This window comes from Lissotriton vulgaris, chromosome 2_1, assembly GCF_964263255.1.
Source record: "Lissotriton vulgaris chromosome 2_1, aLisVul1.2, whole genome shotgun sequence".
Classification (NCBI taxonomy): domain Eukaryota; kingdom Metazoa; phylum Chordata; class Amphibia; order Caudata; family Salamandridae; genus Lissotriton; species Lissotriton vulgaris.
The window spans coordinates 552,889,316-552,910,425 of NC_141687.1; the positions used below are offsets into that span (position 1 = coordinate 552,889,316).

Genomic DNA, 21,110 nt, shown 5'->3' on the forward strand with positions numbered 1-21,110 from the left:
GCCACAATGAATTTGTGAATGAATTACATTTACAGTGCATGGATTTTTGAGAGGCCAGGCTGACCATCACAAAATATACATCTGGATGCAAGTTTCTTCTAGTGAAACCATTATTTTGCAACAAACAATATATGTGATGGATGTTTGTTTATGTAAACCACAGCTAACAAAAACATCATAGGAATAATCAGTATTTAAACTTGAAAGCAGAACATCTAATCCATTCCAAGTATAGCTTTTCCTACCTGGCCCTCTCCATCTGAGTCCATCTTATAAGCATAAAGACTCTGCATTGTGTCACCTGGCTGTCAAGGTGCTGCTACAGGTAGACGAATGTGTGGCCTGACACTTCCCTGGTTCTTCTGCTGTTAACCTTGTTTTTAATGCGCATACATCACAGACTTTATGAATATAAAAGCAATCCCTGTATGTTGGAACATCTGGTCTTTCCGTACAGTTGCATGGTTCCCTTGGGGATTGCAAGGCAGCAGCATCCTCATCATTTAGTGGGAAAACTCTATGTTCCCAGATCTCTGGCTTTAAAAAAGGGAGCACAGAATTACAATTAGCTTGGATGTGAGCAGAATATCAAGTACTTACGGTTGAATAAATGAACACCCTGACCATGTTCAGGAGCCCTGGAACTGGGACTCAGGGAAAGGTCGTTGTTATTTTATCCCCACAAACATAATTTACAATTATAGTGAACATCCATTGTTTAAGAATGTAATGGAAGAAACGTTACTGTTAAACTATATACTCATATGCAGGTATCAAAGCAAAGCAAATCAACTATGCGAGATCTATTGGCTTTGTCAATATTTGTCTACATGTTGCACAGAAGAAAGAGCTGCACTGCGACATGAAATGAAGTAAAAAAACAAATAAAAAGCACTTTGATGCGTCATATCGCTTTTTACCCCTTGAAGCCTTGTTACACAGCAGCTTGCTGTTGTGCAATATGTCTAAAAACTGCGTGGGGGGTTTCAGGGGGCAAACAACATGAAGGAGGAGGGAGGGAGTGGGGAAACAAACCACAGACACCTGGAGGAGGGTCGAATTGGAAACAAACTATAGAAATCGGGAAGAGGTGAGGGGTTCAGAAACAAACCACAGACAGCAGGAAGGGTCGAGTGGCGAAACAAACCAGACAGCGGGCCAGGGAAAGAAACAGCGGGAGGAGGGGGGGGGAGGGAGGGGGGGAATCTACATGAGAGAGGAAGCAGTACAAGAGGGAGGAAGGCAGGAGTGAGGAAGAGGGAATGCAGACACATGCACTCAATGAGAGTGCATTTATAACGTTAAAAAAAGAGTACCGGCAGGTGCCTGCTGCCAGTGGAAGGACATTGGCCGCAGACAGGAAGCTGTACTTGGTCCATACTCCATGGCATGGATACACACTAAGCCCCCGGAGGAAGCCGAGGTGAGTAGGATGTTCTGGCCAATGAGAAGCAAGGAAGCACAAATGATGTTGGAGCCAACCAATGGTAAGTAATGGGCAGGCTCAAATCCTATTTTAAGCTTTATTCATAATTTTTTTTACAATAGATTTGATAAGCACTGTGCAGGCGAAACATAAATATGAGGAAGTAGATGTTACTTACCATTAATAGTAGTTCTCCAGTATGGGTGCCTTCAAATTTCAAAACAAGCAGACCAGTGATGGCCATCCACATTCTAAACCACATACATTGGTGTGTACATTTTAATTTGTCTATGGATGGTGAGTCGCCCCGAATTTGTAGCACTAAATATTTGAACTTTTGTTTTTCAGAAACTCATACATTTGTTTACCACAAACATTGGGAGGGCTTCCTTTCTCAGGCCAAGCAAGGAAATGTCATGAGTCGAAAGATGAACATGATCATAAAGCCTAGCCTAGAATTTTTATACAGGCACAGCCCGGCCATAAAGCCCTTCCATACATTAACAGAGAGATGGCAGGGGTATGGGCACAGCGCAAAGGTAAACTTTCTGTACAAAAATCATCTGCTTGTGAAAATTGATCCGTTGCTGCTATATTTGTTGCCTTGCGAAGCATGACTGCCAATGCAAAGGCTTAGCAAATCTGGGACGTACATTGTAAAGAAAAACAACTTGTAATGGTTAATGTCGAACATTAGATGGCGAGAGAGGGCACAGCACATGATCTGCAATAACACATCCTTAAAACTGCTGAGTTTCCCATACCAGTGAAGGTGCCCTTACATTCAACACTCAAGCATGGCGTGGGGGAGATGAGTGAAACCAATTTCAAGAAGTCGATTCCCTTTACTTAATACAATATCCCTCTATAGCTAAGTTTATTTATCTGTAAGTCAAAGTACTGGGGTAAAGTTTGGACTACTAGTTGGCTACTGTCTTCTAGTGTAGAGTTCTCTAAAAAGGTTCACTAAACAAAAAAAAGAAGGAGCAAGGGCCACATCTGTTTAATGTGTCATTTTCCTCTCATGTGAAAACGGCGAGGGCCTTTCCAACACTTATGAAAAGATTAGAAGACATCGTAAGATGTGGGGACTGGCTGGGCTCAAAACGGCCGGCTTCAGACTAACTGATGCCTGTACCAGGGTTCAGCTCACTCTTCCATCCCTCCAGGACTAACCTCCAACCTTGTCTTTCAGTGGCCTTCCAGCAATGCAGTGGCAAAAGGAGAAGCATGAATAGATCTATCGAAAAATACCTAGTTTAGAAAAAGGGCCACCCTTGTTAGCATTACCAAATCACACAAAAAGCTGGGCTGATGTGAGAAAGGTACTTTCACTGTCAATGTAAATCTTTAGGCACCATTTAACTTCCAAATTATGTAAAAACCTTTCATCTGAAGTGGTTGGTTGAAGAAAGAAAGTCGGCAAAGGGACTTTTTTTACTGAGGTGAAATGACCTAGGAACTTGGAATAAAGTGTGGATTTGTGGTTAATGTGACCTAGTCCTTAGTGAAACTATAAAAAGTTGTTTTCACTGAAATCCCCTGAATTTCTCAAACAGGTCTAGCTTAGGTTATTGCAAGGATAAAAGCAATTTCCACAACAGCATATGTATGGAGGATATGTAAATAGGTTTAGATGAGCTTCTCATGATGTCCCCTAGCACTGTTTAATTGCAAAGCAGGAGGCAGCTTGATTAGTGGTGGGAATGTCCTTAATAATACTTTCATAAATTCCTTAATAATCCTGGTGGAAAATAAAAAACAGAGAATTAAGGTATTTGAAAATGGCTACTGAATCAATTGTAAGGAAAAGTTACATACCCGTAGTCCTAGTTCTACATCTTTGAGATCTTCATTGAAGTCATAAACTTTGAATAATTCCCGGCTGTCTGCGCGGAACCTGGAACACCTTCTGCAATATAATAGCACAAAGTGGTTCAGCACTCAACAATAGAATATATAAATCTCAATGAGAGGACAGTTGTTATATATTCTATCGATGAGTGCTGAACCACTTTCTCCAAATTATGGAGTAGAGAGGGGTGTACTCCTTGGTTGTTTGCACCAGTACATGTTTCCCACATATTATTTGTATTGACAGGTGCGGACTGTTCTCGCCTCAACTCTCTGGTAGTGACAAGACCTCCTTCAATATGAACAGTTCAGGAAAAAGGCACTGAAAAATGTTCATCACTGAAAGTCATTTTCCATATAGTCTCAGTTTAGTATGTCAGATTTCCTGCATTATTGCTATAGGATAATTATTGGAAACAGTTAATATAGCCGTTGAATGATTTACACTTTGTCATGGAAAAAGGCTGCCTGTGTACAAAAACAGCATGAAGAGAAAAAGCAGCCTGATAGGCTACCACTGATGAGATTTAAAAAAAGAGTCCTGCACCTTTAAGGACTTCAGAATTAACATATCCCACAATGCACTGTAGTTGCAGTTTGCCTGAGAGTGGCAGTTCTTTTTTATGTGAAGCACATAATATAAATATACTCTGGCAGCCTCCTGGCAGCCGGGGAGGGTCGTTTGTGACTTCAAGGAACATCCCTTAGATGCCCAACAAGGACTACACGTATGTAACGTTTCCTTCAGCATCATAAGATCTTCATTGATAGTTATAAACTTTTAATATAGTAGCATGATGATATAATAAAACCCACTAAACAGCGGTCAGGTACACGTTTGCTGTGAATTTGTAAAGTGCATTAGCAGAAAAAGGTCGCCCTACAGTGAATTAACAGTTTAAGCTGACAAAACCTAACTATTTGAACAGATTCCTTAACCTTTCTTGTCCAAATTTTGCCTCGGCCTGAGTATCGGTGTCTAGACAATAGTGTCTTGTAAACATGTGTAAAGAGCTCTAAGAAGCCACCTTACAAATATCTAAGTTTGAAACCTATCTGACCAGAGCCGTGGTTGATGGCATTCTCCTATATAGTGAGATTTAGACTTGCCTGGCAAAGGTTTGTTTGCAATTTGGTAGCACATACAAATACATGAGACTATCCATCTCTCTATGGATTGTTTTGATGTATCTAATCGCGGCCTTAAAGAACCATAGTTTATGAAAAGGTAGTTTGACTCCTTTATACCTTTCGGCTTATCTAGATAGAAAGACGTTACACTTTTAACATCAAAAGAACAGTTCTCTCTGCAGCAGGAAAAAAAGTATGGAGTGTGATAGATTCGTAATATGAAAATCTGATACCATTTTGGGTAAAAAGGAAGGGCGCATACGCAGGAGGACTCTATTGTGATGGAAGACTGTGAATTGTTCTATATACGACAAAGCCTGAAACTCATAAGTCTCCGTGCAGAGGTAATGGCTATTAAAAAAGCTGTTTCCATGACAATGTTGCAATGCTGACTTATGGATAGGTTTGAATGGTGGGCCCATCAGTTTTCATAGTACCAAGTTAAATTTCCAAGGAGGATTAGGTGTCCTGAGTGGAGGAAAAACAGTTTTCAGTCCTTCCAAAAATTCTTTGACTACAGGACTCTTGACGAAAGGTGGTTGTACATTAACAGGATTGTGGCTATTGTTATGACAACATATACAAAAACGTTTCTACTTAAGGGCATACCATGATCATGTGGACAGTCACTTTGAATCCTTTAAAATGTTCATTCAATCTTCGGAAAGGTTTAGATGGCGGTTTGGAGTGATTTCTGGAGCCATGCTGCCTAATTCAATGATTGGATCGATGGATACAGAATTTTGTCCTGAAGCCTGTATAGGAGATCTGGTCTGAGTGGAAGGCGCCTGTGACGCACTATGGATAACTGGAGGAGATCTGTGTACCACCACTGTCTCAGCCAATCTGGTTCAATCAGAATCATACTGATGTTTGATTTTAGTAACTTCTGAATTACTCATAGTAAGAGTGGTATCTGTAGAAAAGCGTAAAAAAATGAAGTTGACCAGTTGATCAAAAGGGCATTGCCCAGAGACTGCGGTTCTGGTGCCCTAGACGCGTAGTCTTAGCATTTTTTAGTTTGAGCTGTGGCATGTTGAAGCTCCCCATTCTTTGAAGATGTCATCTACTAATGCGTTGTTGACAACCCACTTGTGATTTTCTTCTGGAAATTAACTGAGGAAGTCTGCTTCTACATTTTGTATTCCCAGAATTTGGAAAGCTGTAATTGATAACCCTGTTGCTAGTGCTCAATGCATACTGTCTGAGCTTGGAGCAATAATTGTCTAGATCAAATTCCAACTTGTTTGTTGATGTAGTACATTGTAGTTATGTTGTTGGTTTAGATCATCAGGTCTTTGGAAGGGAGAGATGGCAGAAAAGCCTTGGGAGCTAATTGTACAGGTTTGAGCTCTAATAAATGTATATGTTAAGACTTCCCCTTTTTGAGACAAAAGTCTTTGAATTGTGATGTGGCCCATATGAGTGCCCCTCCTTGCAGTGAGGCATTTGTGATGATAGTTTGTGAGGGCTTTTGCTTCTAAAAGGGCACTTCAGCTAGCAGATTTTGAAACTTAGTCTGCCAGGTGAGGGAATGGCATGCATTCTCCGTTAGATAGATCCAATCTTCCCAATGTCCTGTTCTCTGTGACCATTGACTCCACAGACAAATCTGGAGAGGTCTTATGGGAGACGTGTATTCAGGACTACGAAAATGCAGGATGCCATCGACCCCAGAAGAAATGGTTTGACTTACTGCAGAAGCTGTGCACATTTCATCTGAATTGATGATTCTTCTCTGGAGGAAACACTTCTTCCTTTTGTGTGCCTATTGTTGCCCCTAGAAAAATGAGGCACTGGACTGGTTAAAAGATAAATTTTTCTGTATTAATTTGCAAGACCAGTTTTGATAATAAGGTTGTTGTAGTTGCGAAGTCTTTCTTTGCTCTGTAGAGGGAGTCTGCCTTTATTAGCCAGTCATCTAGGTATGGATACAGAAAATGTTTCTTTCTTTCTTATGTCTAATGCTACCAACTTACCCAGAATGGATGAACCCCTATATGCCAGGCCCACCACCGATGGGACCACTACAGACAAACAGGCTGCCTTTTTCAGAGAGAGACCCCAACAACCGACGTGAAAGGAGAAAAGGAGTAACCTGGATGGAACAAGATCGCAGGTCCTCACCCGAAGAATATTGAAAGAAAAACCAGTACGGAGCTCAACAACTCGCTAATAGTGAACCTAACGGACTGGACACGTGCGGAAGACCAACAGAAAGTCCTGAACATCCTATCTTGTTGTTCTTTTCGATGACTTCTGTCAACTAGAAGAGTAGAGTTAATCAATGTATCCAAGCAGCCTCAGTCTGAAAATCTTCTCACTCACGAGTCTTGTCTTTTTTGCACTACACCGTAATTGATTTTTATGTTTTCATTCTGTTAACTTATTTTGTAATACCCCATTTCTTCTTTCATCAACACTTACAGGCCGGCCTTTCACCCAGCGCTATTATACGTGGAGCAGCAACTCACACTTACCTTACCAATCCTCCTCATCATCATCCTGCCAGAGACGCACAAGAATGATATAATCAATCAATCAGTCACAACAGTGTCCATGGATGGAGGAAAAAATGAATGACGAGATACAACTACACATTTGGCCCTGGATAATACATTAACTTTAGTATCATTTTCATATTTTTCTTTGATTCCTTTTTCCTCTTCGTTTATTTTACGCTTTTGTTTGGTAATTGATTGTTCACTTAAACTATCTCAATTTTGTTTGCTAGCTTTCAGCCCGCTACATCAGGTATTACGGTTTCTCAGAGGGCATACAGCCTAGGCAAAAGTCATATCATATCATAAGAAGTACTTCCTTTGAATTGTGTAGCAGTAGTTAAGTAATTATCACTTATTATTAGCCATTAAGTTAATAATAAACCTTCATCATGCATCCATTTTGTTGTTCTTAATTGACTTTACATTTATTGGGGAATTGTGGATCAGCAATCATCGTCTTCATTGTTTTGCTTTTGTTGTCTCCATGGATACTGTTTTTCTTTGTCAAACCTTTCCCCAAACCCCCGTTCCCATCCATTCATCAAACCCTAACCCTCTTCCCCCGGGCTGTGTGGTTTTATATTGAGGTGTGATGTTACTACATTAAATCTACACCAACAATTGATCACACGCTTGCTGGGGCAGATGTGGTGAAACCAACACTAATGAAATCAAATGTCAACGAGGCAGGGCGAGGATCTTCTTCTGCTTGCCCACCCAAGCTCGCTTTATGTAATAGTGTACAAGAAAATTAATTTCCCAAAGTGACCCAACGAATAAATGTAAATCATTGCTGGCATTGTTTGAATTTAATTTTAGAGCATTTAAGTTTACGATTTGTATTGTGTTTTAATGACTCCAACGCAACTACAGTTATCTTCTACTTTTTCAGTCCCCGACACCATTGATTTCTTTGAGTTCGTTTAGCAGTTGCAATATTGTTTGTATTTTTTGTCCGTATTATGTACTGTAATTTTCTACTTCTCTCACATTCTTTCTCAGGCAAATGACTGTCTCTTTGTTTTTGTTTGCCAATGCTAGTGCCAGTGTCTAGGAGTCTAGTCTACTACTACTATCACACAACCACGGCATGTTCTCCGTTGTCTTGGGAAACCATGCAGCCCTTGCGGTGCCAAGCATAATCATCATCAGACGAGAAGTTTGCTGGGAGGTATAATGGAGGAGAGGCTGGTAGTACTAATAGGACAAATATAACTGAGTGAGGGGTACAGCATCTATCTGTTTGCATGTTACACATGTGGTCAATTAATAAAGTATTTCAATCAAACACTGGCCACTGCCCTGCATCTAGAGTAAACCTTGTGACGTACAACAGTAACCCCACTACAAAACAACATCATATCATATGTGTAAGTTGAAAATAAATAACATTTATTCATGTATAAAAATATCCTCCTATCCCACCCTAACCCCAACCAATGTCCAAGTCCAAAGAATGTCCCACAAAAATAATCCCAACACCCAATTCCCACCCACCAACAAAAGTATTAAGAAAGGGGCAAATCAACAGGGTCCGGGTCCATTACAATTGGCGGGCTTTGAGGTGTTTGTCCACAATGATCTTTACGCGCTCCTCTAATTGGTCCTCCAGCTTGGCCATCCGGAGGAGAAGTTGTTGCCGAAATGCACGGCCCCTACATTTGCATCCATGCTGTGTGGGGGTGGCAGATGTTAAATGCTGGCGGTGAGCGGCTGCCTGGCCGTGGTGCCGTACTCCTGCAGGTGGAGCCTTGCTGGGGCCAGACGCATTGGAAGAGGCAGCAGCTGCTGCCGCCGACTCTTCCTCCTCCTCCTCAGCCTCAGCCACCAGCTTGCGGGACTGCTCCACAGTGGCCTGCAGTTTCCTTTGCCAGGCCCTGGCTGCCAACTCCTTCCACGATGGTTTTTAGGAAGGAGTATGAGTATCTATAAAAAAGAAACAGAATTGTAACTGAAACTCTTCATAATTGATTCAACAGTACATTGTGGCATAGTAGTACTACCAAGCGCAGTACATACAACTGGTGTCAACTTTTAGTATCTATCTAATCTGTCCCCCTGCTTCCCCTGCCTGTAGCATTTGTTGACGTTTTTTCCGGCATTATACTTGCCCTAGTACTGGGTGGCCTTGAGTACACATAGGAACAAAAGTCTTTTTTGTATCTCCTTTTATTTTTTCAAAGTAAGACTCTGCTTCCAGTGACAGTCTTCACCTATAATGAATACAAATACATTTAGGGAGCATCCACCCATTAAAAGTAAATGTCTATCATTCTTTATTATCGGCTTAGCTGGTTTCACTTTCACCAGCAACCACCCATGCGTCCACTCCTTCCTTGCCTTGGGTTTCATTGACACAAACTCTGCTCATGATTCTTGCTATCCACTGTATCCATGCACCCATATTCTTTTGCCCAACCAGGCCTGCATTTTCTTTGACTTTCCAGTTCTACCCATCCTTTAACAACCCATGCATCCGATTCATATCAGCTATGTGAATGAACCTTCCAAAGTATCCTAAGTCTTATTATTACATCTCTTTAGTCCTTCCTCCATCCACCGTAGTTCACTTCTTTCCCTTTTTGTTCAACACATCCCTCAAGGTCATCTGATCTGACTTTAAGTCTTCTCCATAAGTTTCACAGCTGAGTTGGAGTCTGATGGAAGAGGCCTTCTTTACTCAACTCAAACTGGTAATGCTACAAAGGGTGTCTTCTTCAACCATTGTATATTGTCCAGTACAACTTCAAATTCATACTTTTTTAATAAGTCTCATAGCACAGTGAGGAAAAAAATGCCCCCCTTCCACCTAGTAATGCAAATAAGTAATGAATATAACTTACCACCGCCCACCGCTGAAGTTTCCTCCCCCACTGATGCTCCTGCAGGTGCCGCAGCCTCTGTCCACTCCTGGATGGCAATCGCATCGCCGCTGGCCACGTCGGCACTGGTGGTTGGTAGTGATTATGCACCTATAAAAGCAAGTACACCTTTTTAGATGCCTGCACACCTCCCCCTATTTTACTAGTTGTACTTTTTTCACCAGGAAGGAAGATTGAAAAAACAGTTACGTACAACATGAATCGTTGTGACAGTGTAACTAGTCCAAATTGCGTCCTAATGTACAGCAGTCACATTAGACAGAGTTTAGTTTTAATTTATTAGATGGTCCCTAGGGTCATCTAATCTACTCCTACTCTAGTCTTTGGAAAGTTAGCCTGAGCCATATAACCATTTTTAGATCCGGGTCTACTGCTTTGCCCATGTTACCTCGCAGCTTGTTGCACAGTAAGAAAGACACCATTGAGGCCACATGAGTGTTGCATACAATTGACAAACCAGTATTGTTAGTCCCTTTTGCTTATCCATAATGTTGCACTTTTTGCCATGACTGCTAAAAACTGGCATAGTTGTATTCACTGTCTAACGTGCAACATTTTTCTCATAGGTAGATGAGAAGAGAAGATCGCCTTCTACGAAACAAGGGATTTGCAGAGCTTTCGAAAGATGCATGTGTAACCACTAACAGTATATGTTCAACGGTGAGAGATCTCCCACAATTCACACATTTCTCTATCATGCACTAGATGTACAAAATGTACAGTATTTAATCTTCTTCATTTTGCATGGTGGAGCAGGATGTTTTTCATGGAAATACTTACAAGTTACAACAATACAAAGCTTGTTATTAAAAAAATTACGTTTTTGAACTTGCACATAGACTCTGTGGTATATTTTCAGTGTCTGGGGTGTTGTGGACTGAAACGAGTGAGTGAGCGAAAGGGTCTTCTTCTGTTCTGGACTGGGTTGTGTAATAAAATCATTGGATATATATATATATATCTAACTATCTTCGTGTGGGGGTCGGGAGTGGGACAAATGACTATGACCGAGACACTTAGGTAGGTAGACTAGACGGTCATTGGATTATGGGTTCTTCTGACTGAGTTCTGTGACTAGGGTGTAAGGTCCAACCTCCCTATCACCAACATCAACAACATCCTATTTTCTTGTGCATAGTTCTGTATGTGTATGTGCAGAGAATAATAACCACAACAGTAGTAGAAGTATACTAACTGAACAAAAATTAGTAGGCAAACATCTGGTTGTGCATTTCTGTTGGTGGGAATTGACAAAGACTGGAGATTACAGAGGACAACGCAAAAGACAGGAGTGGCCCCAGTGGCTACAGCTATTCTATCCCAGCTTTATTCAAAAGAATACCTTAACTAAAGAGTGGCCAACAGGGCAAGCTTAGCTACACACAGTCTAATAGTAGTAACACAGAGAGTCTTGTGGCAGAGGCAGTTTGAAGGAACTGAAAGTCAGGGATGGCATTGGATAGTTACCCAAAATTTGGAAAACAAATTTAAGACCAAAGAAGGTTTTTCTAACATTAAATTAGGAAGGAGGATAAATAGGTTGGAAAAAATAAGGTGTGTTAAAAAGTTAGGGAAATATAATTGTTAATAATATAAGCACTGTAGGACTTACTGGGGCCAGCAGCAGGATCCTCGGTAGAGGAGCGCTCCTCTTGTGGTTGTCCCGCCATCTCGGACCCCGTCTTCTTGCCCTTGGGTGGTGCTGATCATGTAAGAAATAATAAAGAAAGAGAAACATTAAGTGCTGTGAAACAAAGACCTCATTCAAAAATCCTCTCAAACATTTTAGGGAACAACAATTCAAATAAAATTGACTTCGAAGTATAAATGACTACTGGCTTGCAAGATCCACAGACCGTCTACTTATAGAACACTAATCAAATGTGCCATAAACATTCTAATTGCAGAATATACTAACTAAGCCAGTATCACCTGACCTAAACCACCTATTCAAGAATCCAGACAGGCCACTTGTTCAGTAAGTCGGCATTTCAATTTTATTTTTGCCCGCAAACATGCATAGATGATGAGATGGAGGACACATGCATAAATTTGTACATACACGTAATTGTTGGTTGCTTGCGTCAGAACTGCTACTGACTCACCTGACCATGCTATTGCTGTGCTAAGCCTACCACTCAGTAAACAAACTCAAACCGGTTCTATGGAGGGGTGGGGTAAATAAGAACTAACTAAGCATTCAGAGACAGAGGAGGCGTCATGCAGACCGTTAAAAAAATATGAACAATACTATCCATCCATCACTATTTCACTAAAGGACAATGTAAGGACTAGACTCTAGCAATAGCATTAACTAACTTCAGTTCTCTAAAAACTCTAACATCAAAATTCAGCAGCCGAAGCTAGCGCTAAGTTACAAACCAGTAAGAGAAGTGGCGAGCAGCACCTGTGTCATACAATAACAGAAGATTTTGAGACGGAATTGATCTATAATGTAACGAAGCGCACCAGTAACCGTGTTACTTATTCGTCCAAGAATTATACACAATACTTATAGTACTATAATATATATTAAATTATGAATATTACTAGCTACTCACCAAGCCCCACGACTTCAACACATAGCAGGTCCAACAGGTCCTGCTCCCTGTCCAGAATGTCTGCCCACCGGTGGGCCAGCAGCTGGTGGGTGCGCCGGATTTCCGAGCGACGGTAGACTGCCCGGCGCACCTTCGCCCACTGGCGGTGACGCTCCTCTGGGAGGTAACCGGACCCTGGCCTGCCGCCTGCTGCCAAGGTCAAGGGGAGGTGGCGCTGGATGAAAAAAACCAGGGCGGCCACCTCCGCCTCCCCGAAAAGATTCCGGGCCTGCACCCCTGCAGGTCGCATTCTGCCGGCTCTTGGGCGCAGGCGCCTTGCCCTTCCAAGACGGTTCTGCTGCTCCCCTTCGCCATGGTTCTGGGGTGGAGGTGGAGGTGGAAAAGAAAAGTTAGAACAAAAGGAAAAAAAGTTAGGGGAAGAAGTAGGAGCTTAAATAAAGAAGTAAAATAAAACAGTAGAAAAGCTAAAAAAAAGGTGGAAAAGTAGAAATAAAATGCAAAATATAAACTTAGGGACAGAGAGAGATAGATGAGAAGTAAAAAAAGTAAGAAAAACTGTGAAAATAGGTAAAGATTGCACATATATAAGGTGGATAGAAAACTTGGCCCAGAACCATAGCATAGAGTGTGAAAAACAAGATGGCCACGCCCATCGCGACCACGTGGGTAAGTTCGCGTGAGATTTCACGCGAACATGCACTTTGTCAGCGTGAACAAGTAGTTGTGTTCCCGAACAAGACGTGCACCACGCGAACGCGTTATTCGCGACCCGGAAGAGGAAATAGGGGACGCGGGCGGGTGGGACAATTGAAAAAACAAGATGGCCGCGCCCATAGCCCACCACATGGGTACGGTCGCACGCTACAATCCCCCGAGCACGCAGACAGAGCCCCGAACACGCACAACGTGCTCCTGAGCAACCACGCCTACCCTTAGTTTTCACTGAAATCCCCTGAATTTCTCAAACAGGTCTAGCTTAAGTTATTGCAATGATAAAAGCAATTTCCACAACAGCATATGTATGGAGGTCATATAAATAGATTTAGATGAGCTTCTCATGAAGTCCCCTAGCACTGTTTAATTGCAAAGCAGGAGGCAGCTTGATTAGTGGTGGGAATGCTGTCAACTAGCCCTCATTGAAAACCTTTTTGAATACACTGGCACTCTGTTTTTACAGATCCACAGAACATCAATGGGCAATACGTTCACCCCTATTATAGCAGGGATCTACGTGAGTGATTTTGAAAACAAACACATTCTAAGCACCACGAATCCCTACAAAACCAAGATACTTTTCTGGAAACATTACATCGATGACGTCATCATGATCCGGAATGTCTCCCCAGACAACCTACCTGAGTTCCACAGATCTATCAACACTAAAGAGAAGTTTCTCAACTTTACATATACAGCAGATGAACGCAAACTTGATTTCTTGGACATCACCATGTACATTGAGAATGATGAGATCAACAACAAAACATTCTACAAACCAAATGCCAAAAACAGTCTTCTTTCATTTAATAGCTTTCACCAGCGCACACTAAGAGTCTACAGTCAGTTCCTATAGATCAGACGAAACTGCAATAAAATACAAGACTACAAAACACAAGCGCAAGACCTGAGCCACAAATTGAAAGTAAGGAACTATCCCAACAATATAATATACAAGTGCCAAAAGAGAGAGAGAAATCTACACAGAGACAATCTGCTAGAGACACCCACAAGAGGAGAAAATTAGGACACCATCACATGTGTGACTACGTATAGCACAGCTTTGAATACAGTCAAAAGAATTGCAAATAAAAACTCGCAAATTCTCACATCAGGAACCCTCAAATGGCCAAAACCGAGAACAAGAAATATCTGCGACCTACTGGTACACACCAGACCACCTCCCAACAGGTCGAGAATTGAGTCAATAACAAACACATAGAACCTTGCACCCATAACTGGTCACTATCCCTGTGGATCATGCTCTGTTTCCAAACTCACAAAAATATCAATGAAGCTACAACTCAAATCTGATTTAAAATGGACCATGAGAAACTAAACGAACTGCAACACGACTAATGTCATCAATATGATCACTTGTCCATGCAACCTGAAATATATATGCATGACATGTTGGAAAGTCAAACAGAGAATATGCGATCATAAGAGTAATGTCAAAATGATCACCCACTTCATCAACTTCAAACATACAAATGTAGAAATTAGCTGGGTGGTTTTGGAAACACTAATCACGAAAAATTAAAACACAGAACGCATCCTCTTCGAAAAAGAGCAACAATGGGTCCAATGTCTCAAAACATACAAAGAAGGGCTGAATGACAGCATACCATGGCATTCAATGCTACACTGACCTTGAATTATCCATTATGACCAAATAATCATGAATAGAGCCAAACTACACCACAACCAAACTGCGGTCACCACACTAATTCCTCTCCTCACTTTGTACAGAGGGGCCATACAGCATAAATTATCTATACTGGCGAACAATGGTTCTTGATGACTCTTGAGATATGTATATCCATGTGAACACACAGTCCCCAATTATGGCAACCAACTGGGGGGAGGGTATGAAAATTGAAACACCCTACACAATAATTCAAAAGGACACTGTCGAAAATACACCTGTACAAGAATATCAAATAGTCCCAAATAGTTCAAACTTTCATATACAGTCGGATGAAGTCAAACAATTTAGAAATGTCCAACAAAGAATACATAGTCTTTCTTCTATGCAAACCATGCAATCATCACCATAAAGAACACCCTCTTCCAGCCCTCGCCTCCGGGTCATGAGAGACGGCGCCAGGACAAGTTGCTTAAAGGACTCCTCAGAGGTACGTCGCCTCACGCGTGCAAAAACTCTCTGGACTTGCACATCTGTTACCATAACCTCACCCAAAACTCTCTATCCGTAGAGAGAGTTTGCCCGCCCGTCCCCCGATGGAGCCCAAAACCCTCTGAGAAAAGGTAACAGACATCCATTATTTTATGAGAACACGGCACTAAAACTTGCAGTTGCTCCTGCCCTCCATTACGACAATTACAATGTCTTTGCTTATTGAGATACGTATCATACACAGCGTACTAAAGAATCTCTATGCATCTTACCCATCGCTTGACGCACTACTCCATTATTGATGAGACTAAGCTCTTAACCGCAACCATCATGATGTCTCGCTATTCCATCAATTTTATTCCTACTAACACCCAGAGATGTTACAGAAATGAACTAATAGCATCACCTTAGACCTTAGACAAAATTGTGATAGCTATAGATCTTACAATGTTGTTTTGTACTGCTAATTTGCACTATTTGTCTTTATGGTCTTCTCTCCAATCGAGTTATGGACACAAATACATCTATAAATTGCAAGTGCGCGAACAGATACACTTAAGAAGACGGGTAAGTGCACTACTTACCCCTGCACGTTACTAACTATTAACATGCCCTCCCATGGTCTTGAAGAAAGCCCGCTGACCCAATTGGGCATAACTGGGCTGAAACATGTTGACCAGCTGCGTTTTCTGAACAGCTGGGATAGACCAGTAATCCTCCTACCCTTGCACCGCCACTTTGTTTTTACCTTTGCCCCATCCGAGACACAATAAAACCAAAATCGACAGATGGAGGTAATTTTAATGACACTGCACTCTCAGTTTTTCTAAATCACTACTGTAAATACCAGGCAGTCTTCCTCCAGGTGAGTAATAAGATCATAGCTACGTAAAAGCTTTGTGATTATCTTGCAGTATTTTGACGAGAACAACAACAAAATTATTGGTGTTCTTAAATTAAATAAAGAGACTAGTGTGGATGATGAAAATGGTTTATTCGAACAAACATTGTTAGGGAAACAGGAAGAAGGAACAGACAAAGATCGTCAGACTACGTTGAAGTATTTCCGAATTCCTAATGAGGAAATGCTCAATAAACTAGCTTTGAGTGTTTTCTCCAGTTCGCCACTGGACCCTCTCCCGCAGAGGATATGGAAAAAACTTAATTCAGAACTCTTCTCCCAGCTCTGTCAAATCTGCTGCCAGTCACTGGATAATGGAAAGCTCCCAGAAGGTTGGAAGCAGGCAATGGTGACCCCGTTACTTAAGAAACCCACATTTGATCCTCTGCCCATCCAACTATAGGCCCATCTCAATGTTACCCTATCCGGTGAAAATTGTGGAGCGAGCAGTCAGTAAATCCCTATTTCACTTTTTAGAAGAAAATCACCTGCTAGATGAGGTTCAATTCGGGTTCCGTCCTGAGCATGGAACAGAAACGGCCTTAGTGACAGTCCTTGACGACCTGAGAATGCGAGCTGACAATGGTAATTCGGTCGTACTAGTACTACAGGACATGTGAGCCGCATTTGATACGGTGAACCATGGCATTCTGCTGAAAAGACTCATGAATTTTGAAGTTAAGGATCTGGCACTAAAATGAATTCAGTTCTATTGTCGGGTAGGCAACAGGCAGTGACAATTACACCTTTTATATCAACAAAGAGCCCCGTCCAACACGGGGTTCCGCAGTGATCAGCAATAAGTCTGATTTTATTTAATACATACCTGCGCCCACTCGTTCCTATTATTAAATCGTTTGGCATAGAACTAGTCAACTATGCAGATGACACACAACTTGTGTTTTCGTTGGAAGAGAATCAGGCAGTTTCTCTGGATAAATTTCTTCATGAGTGCATGCCAAGTAGTAAAAAAACTGGTTTAGAAACAACTATTTACAATTTAATGGAGACAAAACAGAAATTGTATACTGCACTACTAATAAAATAGCTTGCCCCTTCCTATTGATTTCTGTCTTACCCCTACCGACAAGCCACTAACTCCAGCCAAAACAGTGCGTAATCTGGGGTAATGTCAGATAATAATCTTCAGTTGGACTCACAAGTCAATAAAATAGTTGGTACTTGCTTGTCCCTGATCAGAGCCTTACGGAAGATCCTTCCGCTATTGCCAATCTCTGCCAGGACACAAGTGGTGAGGAGCGTAATTCTGAGCAGGTTGGACTATTGTAACTCCTGTGTTTGGGGACGCCTAACACACTGATACTGAAGCGGCAAAGAATCCAAACACTAGCAGCAAAATTAGCTTTAAACAGGCAGCCTGGGGCCTCCACATCTTTAGCTCTAAGGGATCTCCACTGGTTTCCGATCCCTCAAATAATACAATTGAAATACCTCTGTATTGTCTTTAAAGCAGCACATGGCCTGGGACCTAAACCGCTGCAGAGAAAATTGACTTGGTATATGCCACTTAGGGCAAAAAGTGTCTTTAACCCAGATCTTTTGACTGGGGGAGAATGTTTGCATTGTCAGCATTCCGTCCATCATTTGTTTGCTGTAACACTTTTCGCCCTAAGTGGGATGGGTATGCCCAGACGTGGGTCCCTTGCTCACTGTGCCACTGGATTCAAGCTAGCCTGGCTGAAGAAGGGTGACATACCCTGAAACCGGTCCCAGGATGCTTGTTTCCGGTCCAGGGAGGACCTGGCAGTTCGGGCTGGACTGTTCCCATGGGGCACAGAATAAAGACTGATTTGCATTTGGCTGGGTCCAAACTCGGGTGGCGTAGGTTGCAAAAGAACAATGGATTTAACCCAGATCTTTTGACTAGGGGAGAATGTTTACATTGCCAGCAATCCGTCCATTTTTTGTTTGCTGCAAGTAGTGATAAGGCAGACTAGTGATTTGAACCCTATGGTAAAAAAAAAGTTTGTCTCTAGACATGCATTGTTGCTTGAATTACTTCTTTTGTTCCTCAAGGCAGACAGCCTTTAATGTTACGGACTAATGTTTCATTCTGAGCATCTCCTCCTCGGTATGCTGCCAAATAACGAGAAACCTGCAAATGGAAAATTTGCAATCTTCAACTGGGCATCAGGCTTCAGTGATGATAGTCTCAGCAAGGATGTTCACCTACGTGACATGACTTAACAAAATTAAGTGGCTGAAAGTTTGACTGAGTCTACTGCAGCACTAATCAATTGATTAGAAATCAAGGAATCCTCACTTACCATTTCTAGGTAGTTCTGTTGCATGTGGTTTGGTAAGTCAGACAAGAAGGCATTCATTCCATCCTGTATTTTGTGGTGATATCTGCTTAACAATGCAGCCTGTTGGCACTTCTTAAATGGGCGGACGCTGTGCCACATACTTTTTTTACCAGTGGCATCCATCCACTTGCTCTTCCGATCTGGAGCAAAAGCATGCCTTTGCCTTACTGCTGTTTCAATTCCTGAATCCGGTTTCGGATCAGACGTTTAGAAAAATCAGAATTTAATTGAAGAGGCCTATACTTCTTTAGGAGTCTTGGCGTAGCCGACTTAACTGTGGCTGTAGTACTAAACTTTTTCTCAACAATGTCCATAAGACCAGGAAGAAGAGTTCTTGGCGTCTACCTTGGTTGTTAAGTTTCCAAGTTTATCAATACTGTTGGTTGAGGTGCATCCACAGGATTACTTAGCTTAGATCAGGGGTCTCCAACCTTTTGTGTAGTAAGAGCTACTTCTGGTTCGTGAAAATTGTCGTGAGCTACTAAACCCCAAGCAACTCGCGCATTTGTCCGAGTGACCCCCCACGCCAAATCTAATAGCTAAAAAGTGGGCACCATTTGCAAATTAGGTTTTAAACTGTAATGCAAAGACATTTTGAATAGTAGGAGATGTTTTTCAAGGTATGAAGAATAGCCTATTTGTGCTTGTAGCACGCAATGTTTGGCAATATCAGAAAAAATAACAATAAAAACCAGCCCACCAGCCCATTAAATCAGCCCACAAATAGCCAAACAAGCATTGGCACAGCCCACCAGCCAAAAATATTGGCCCATAAACAGCTCAAAAAACAACCAATTCACTGATCTGTCAGGCTAGCTCTGCGGGTAGGGCCTGGTTCACCTGGAGGACATTCCCACCCCAATGACCTCTCAAGTGCAGTCCTATCAAATGGCGTCAGTCCCACCATGTACATATGGTTTAATAGTCAATAATGGTGCACATTTAATAATTGTGGCCATATACAAAGTGCATATTATAAACAGACATACTTTTCTGGCTCCTGGCAGTGTTGTCAGGGCATTATAAGTGAGGAAAAGTTTGTTTAAATTTAAAAACTACTATTTTTACCCAATCATGTCAACTCTGTGATATAACCCATTGTAGATACCATCTTATCTGCTTCTCCGATCAAATATAAAGGTGACAGGCTGAAAAGGCAGGTGCTCTGGCCGTTCAATACAACTTGTACCACATACACAAGCAGTTATTGAGCACAATGAAAAGCGTGGTGCCAGGGTGGGAAAGGCAGGGGGCATACAGTTGTATGCATATGTTGTGAACTCACTCCTTGCAACTTAATTGGAGGCCTGCCTGAAATAGTCACTACTACTGTAACCTCGAGGCACTACAGAGGTGATGTGGTCCACCCATGCTGACCGATTAATTGAGTTTGGGCAAGCCGGTTTTAGTACACAAAGGGCAAGAGAGGACATGGGGGGGCATGAGTAATGGGCTACTATTGCACACCTGAACTATTGAAAGCCCAGGGATTGACACACCGGAGCTACTGGCTCCCTTTTTCACCTCCTGACCTATGTAGAGGGCTCTGTTATTTTGAGACTCGATACATACAGCTATCACACGCCTGAGCGATCAGATGCTGGGCTTTTCTGTTAATTCCTTGTTGGTCATGCATGAATGCAACCAACGCAGGTCCGGCTCTAGGACTGTGTGATTTATGACACCACACCAGGCCACAGGGTGCCCCTTCACTTTGTAGGGCGCCACTCATTTGGGGGCGGTTAGGGACTTGGTGGCAGACACCAAAAGATAATTATTGCTTTCACATTGTTTCACTGAAGTCTCACGCTCGCCTTTCATTTCTGATACCAGGGCTTCAAGAGCAGTCCTGCTCCTTCAAGCACACTTATCAAGACGCTCTGACATGGATGTTTACAGATGTCTGGAATTGAATATCAATCAGTGTGTGCCCGGTTCCATAACTTCAATGCTCTTTTCAAGCTGCACACCATGAAAAAATTGCTTCGAATTTAATATGCTTTCTTGAAGATGTGGCATGGCGCATCATGAGAGCTGTCACAGGATTCAACGAGGTGCCAGCAACGAGCTATGTTACTCTAAAAGTGTGCACGATGATACAGTGCACATTGGCATGATGTGTAGTCATTCTGTTTCATGCACAACGTTAAAAAAAGAGAAGCTTTGAATTGGTGTCCTTTGTTTAAGTGAGAAGAAACTGCTAGTAGTGGGAAAGTAAAACGCTATAAAACACAACACAAAATGAATTTTATTTTAGAATGTTACTGTGTTGTCTGTGAGCAGGAATTTATTCATCATTTAAGATTGTGCCCTTTGACCTTGCCCCTACACCTAGTGCACGTACAGCAGGCCTCTTTCAGCTGCGCTGCAGGAACAACTGTTCCGTCTGTCCCCGGGCACCCCGGGGCCTCTGCCTCCCTTTACAGATAACTGACTGTAGACCTGTCTCCTTAGACCTGGCAGGCACAGAAGAGGCGTCCACCTGGCTGGGAGATCGCACTAATGATGTGAAGGGACTTTAATTGGTGTCACGCTGTGATAATTGCAGCATCTGTAGTGGGATAAGATGTTGTGGGACATTTTCTCGCGTGCTGTACAGTAGCACTGCCAGAGGTTAACTGCAAAACCAGGGCAAAACTGAGGTGTTTATTAGGCACGCACATGGAAAGA

General features: G+C 42.1%; 1 protein-coding gene across 1 annotated transcript in view; it reads right to left on the reverse strand.

Moving 5' to 3' along the window:
• Positions 1-297: 297 nt before the first annotated feature.
• Positions 298-21,110, reverse strand: part of KANSL1L (KAT8 regulatory NSL complex subunit 1 like) — a 2,604,205-nt gene continuing 2,583,392 nt past the window's right edge. The window contains exon 14 of the mRNA XM_086954111.1: positions 298-537. Within this exon, the coding sequence (XP_086810237.1) occupies positions 298-537 (240 nt within the window). The remainder of the gene's footprint in view (positions 538-21,110) is intronic.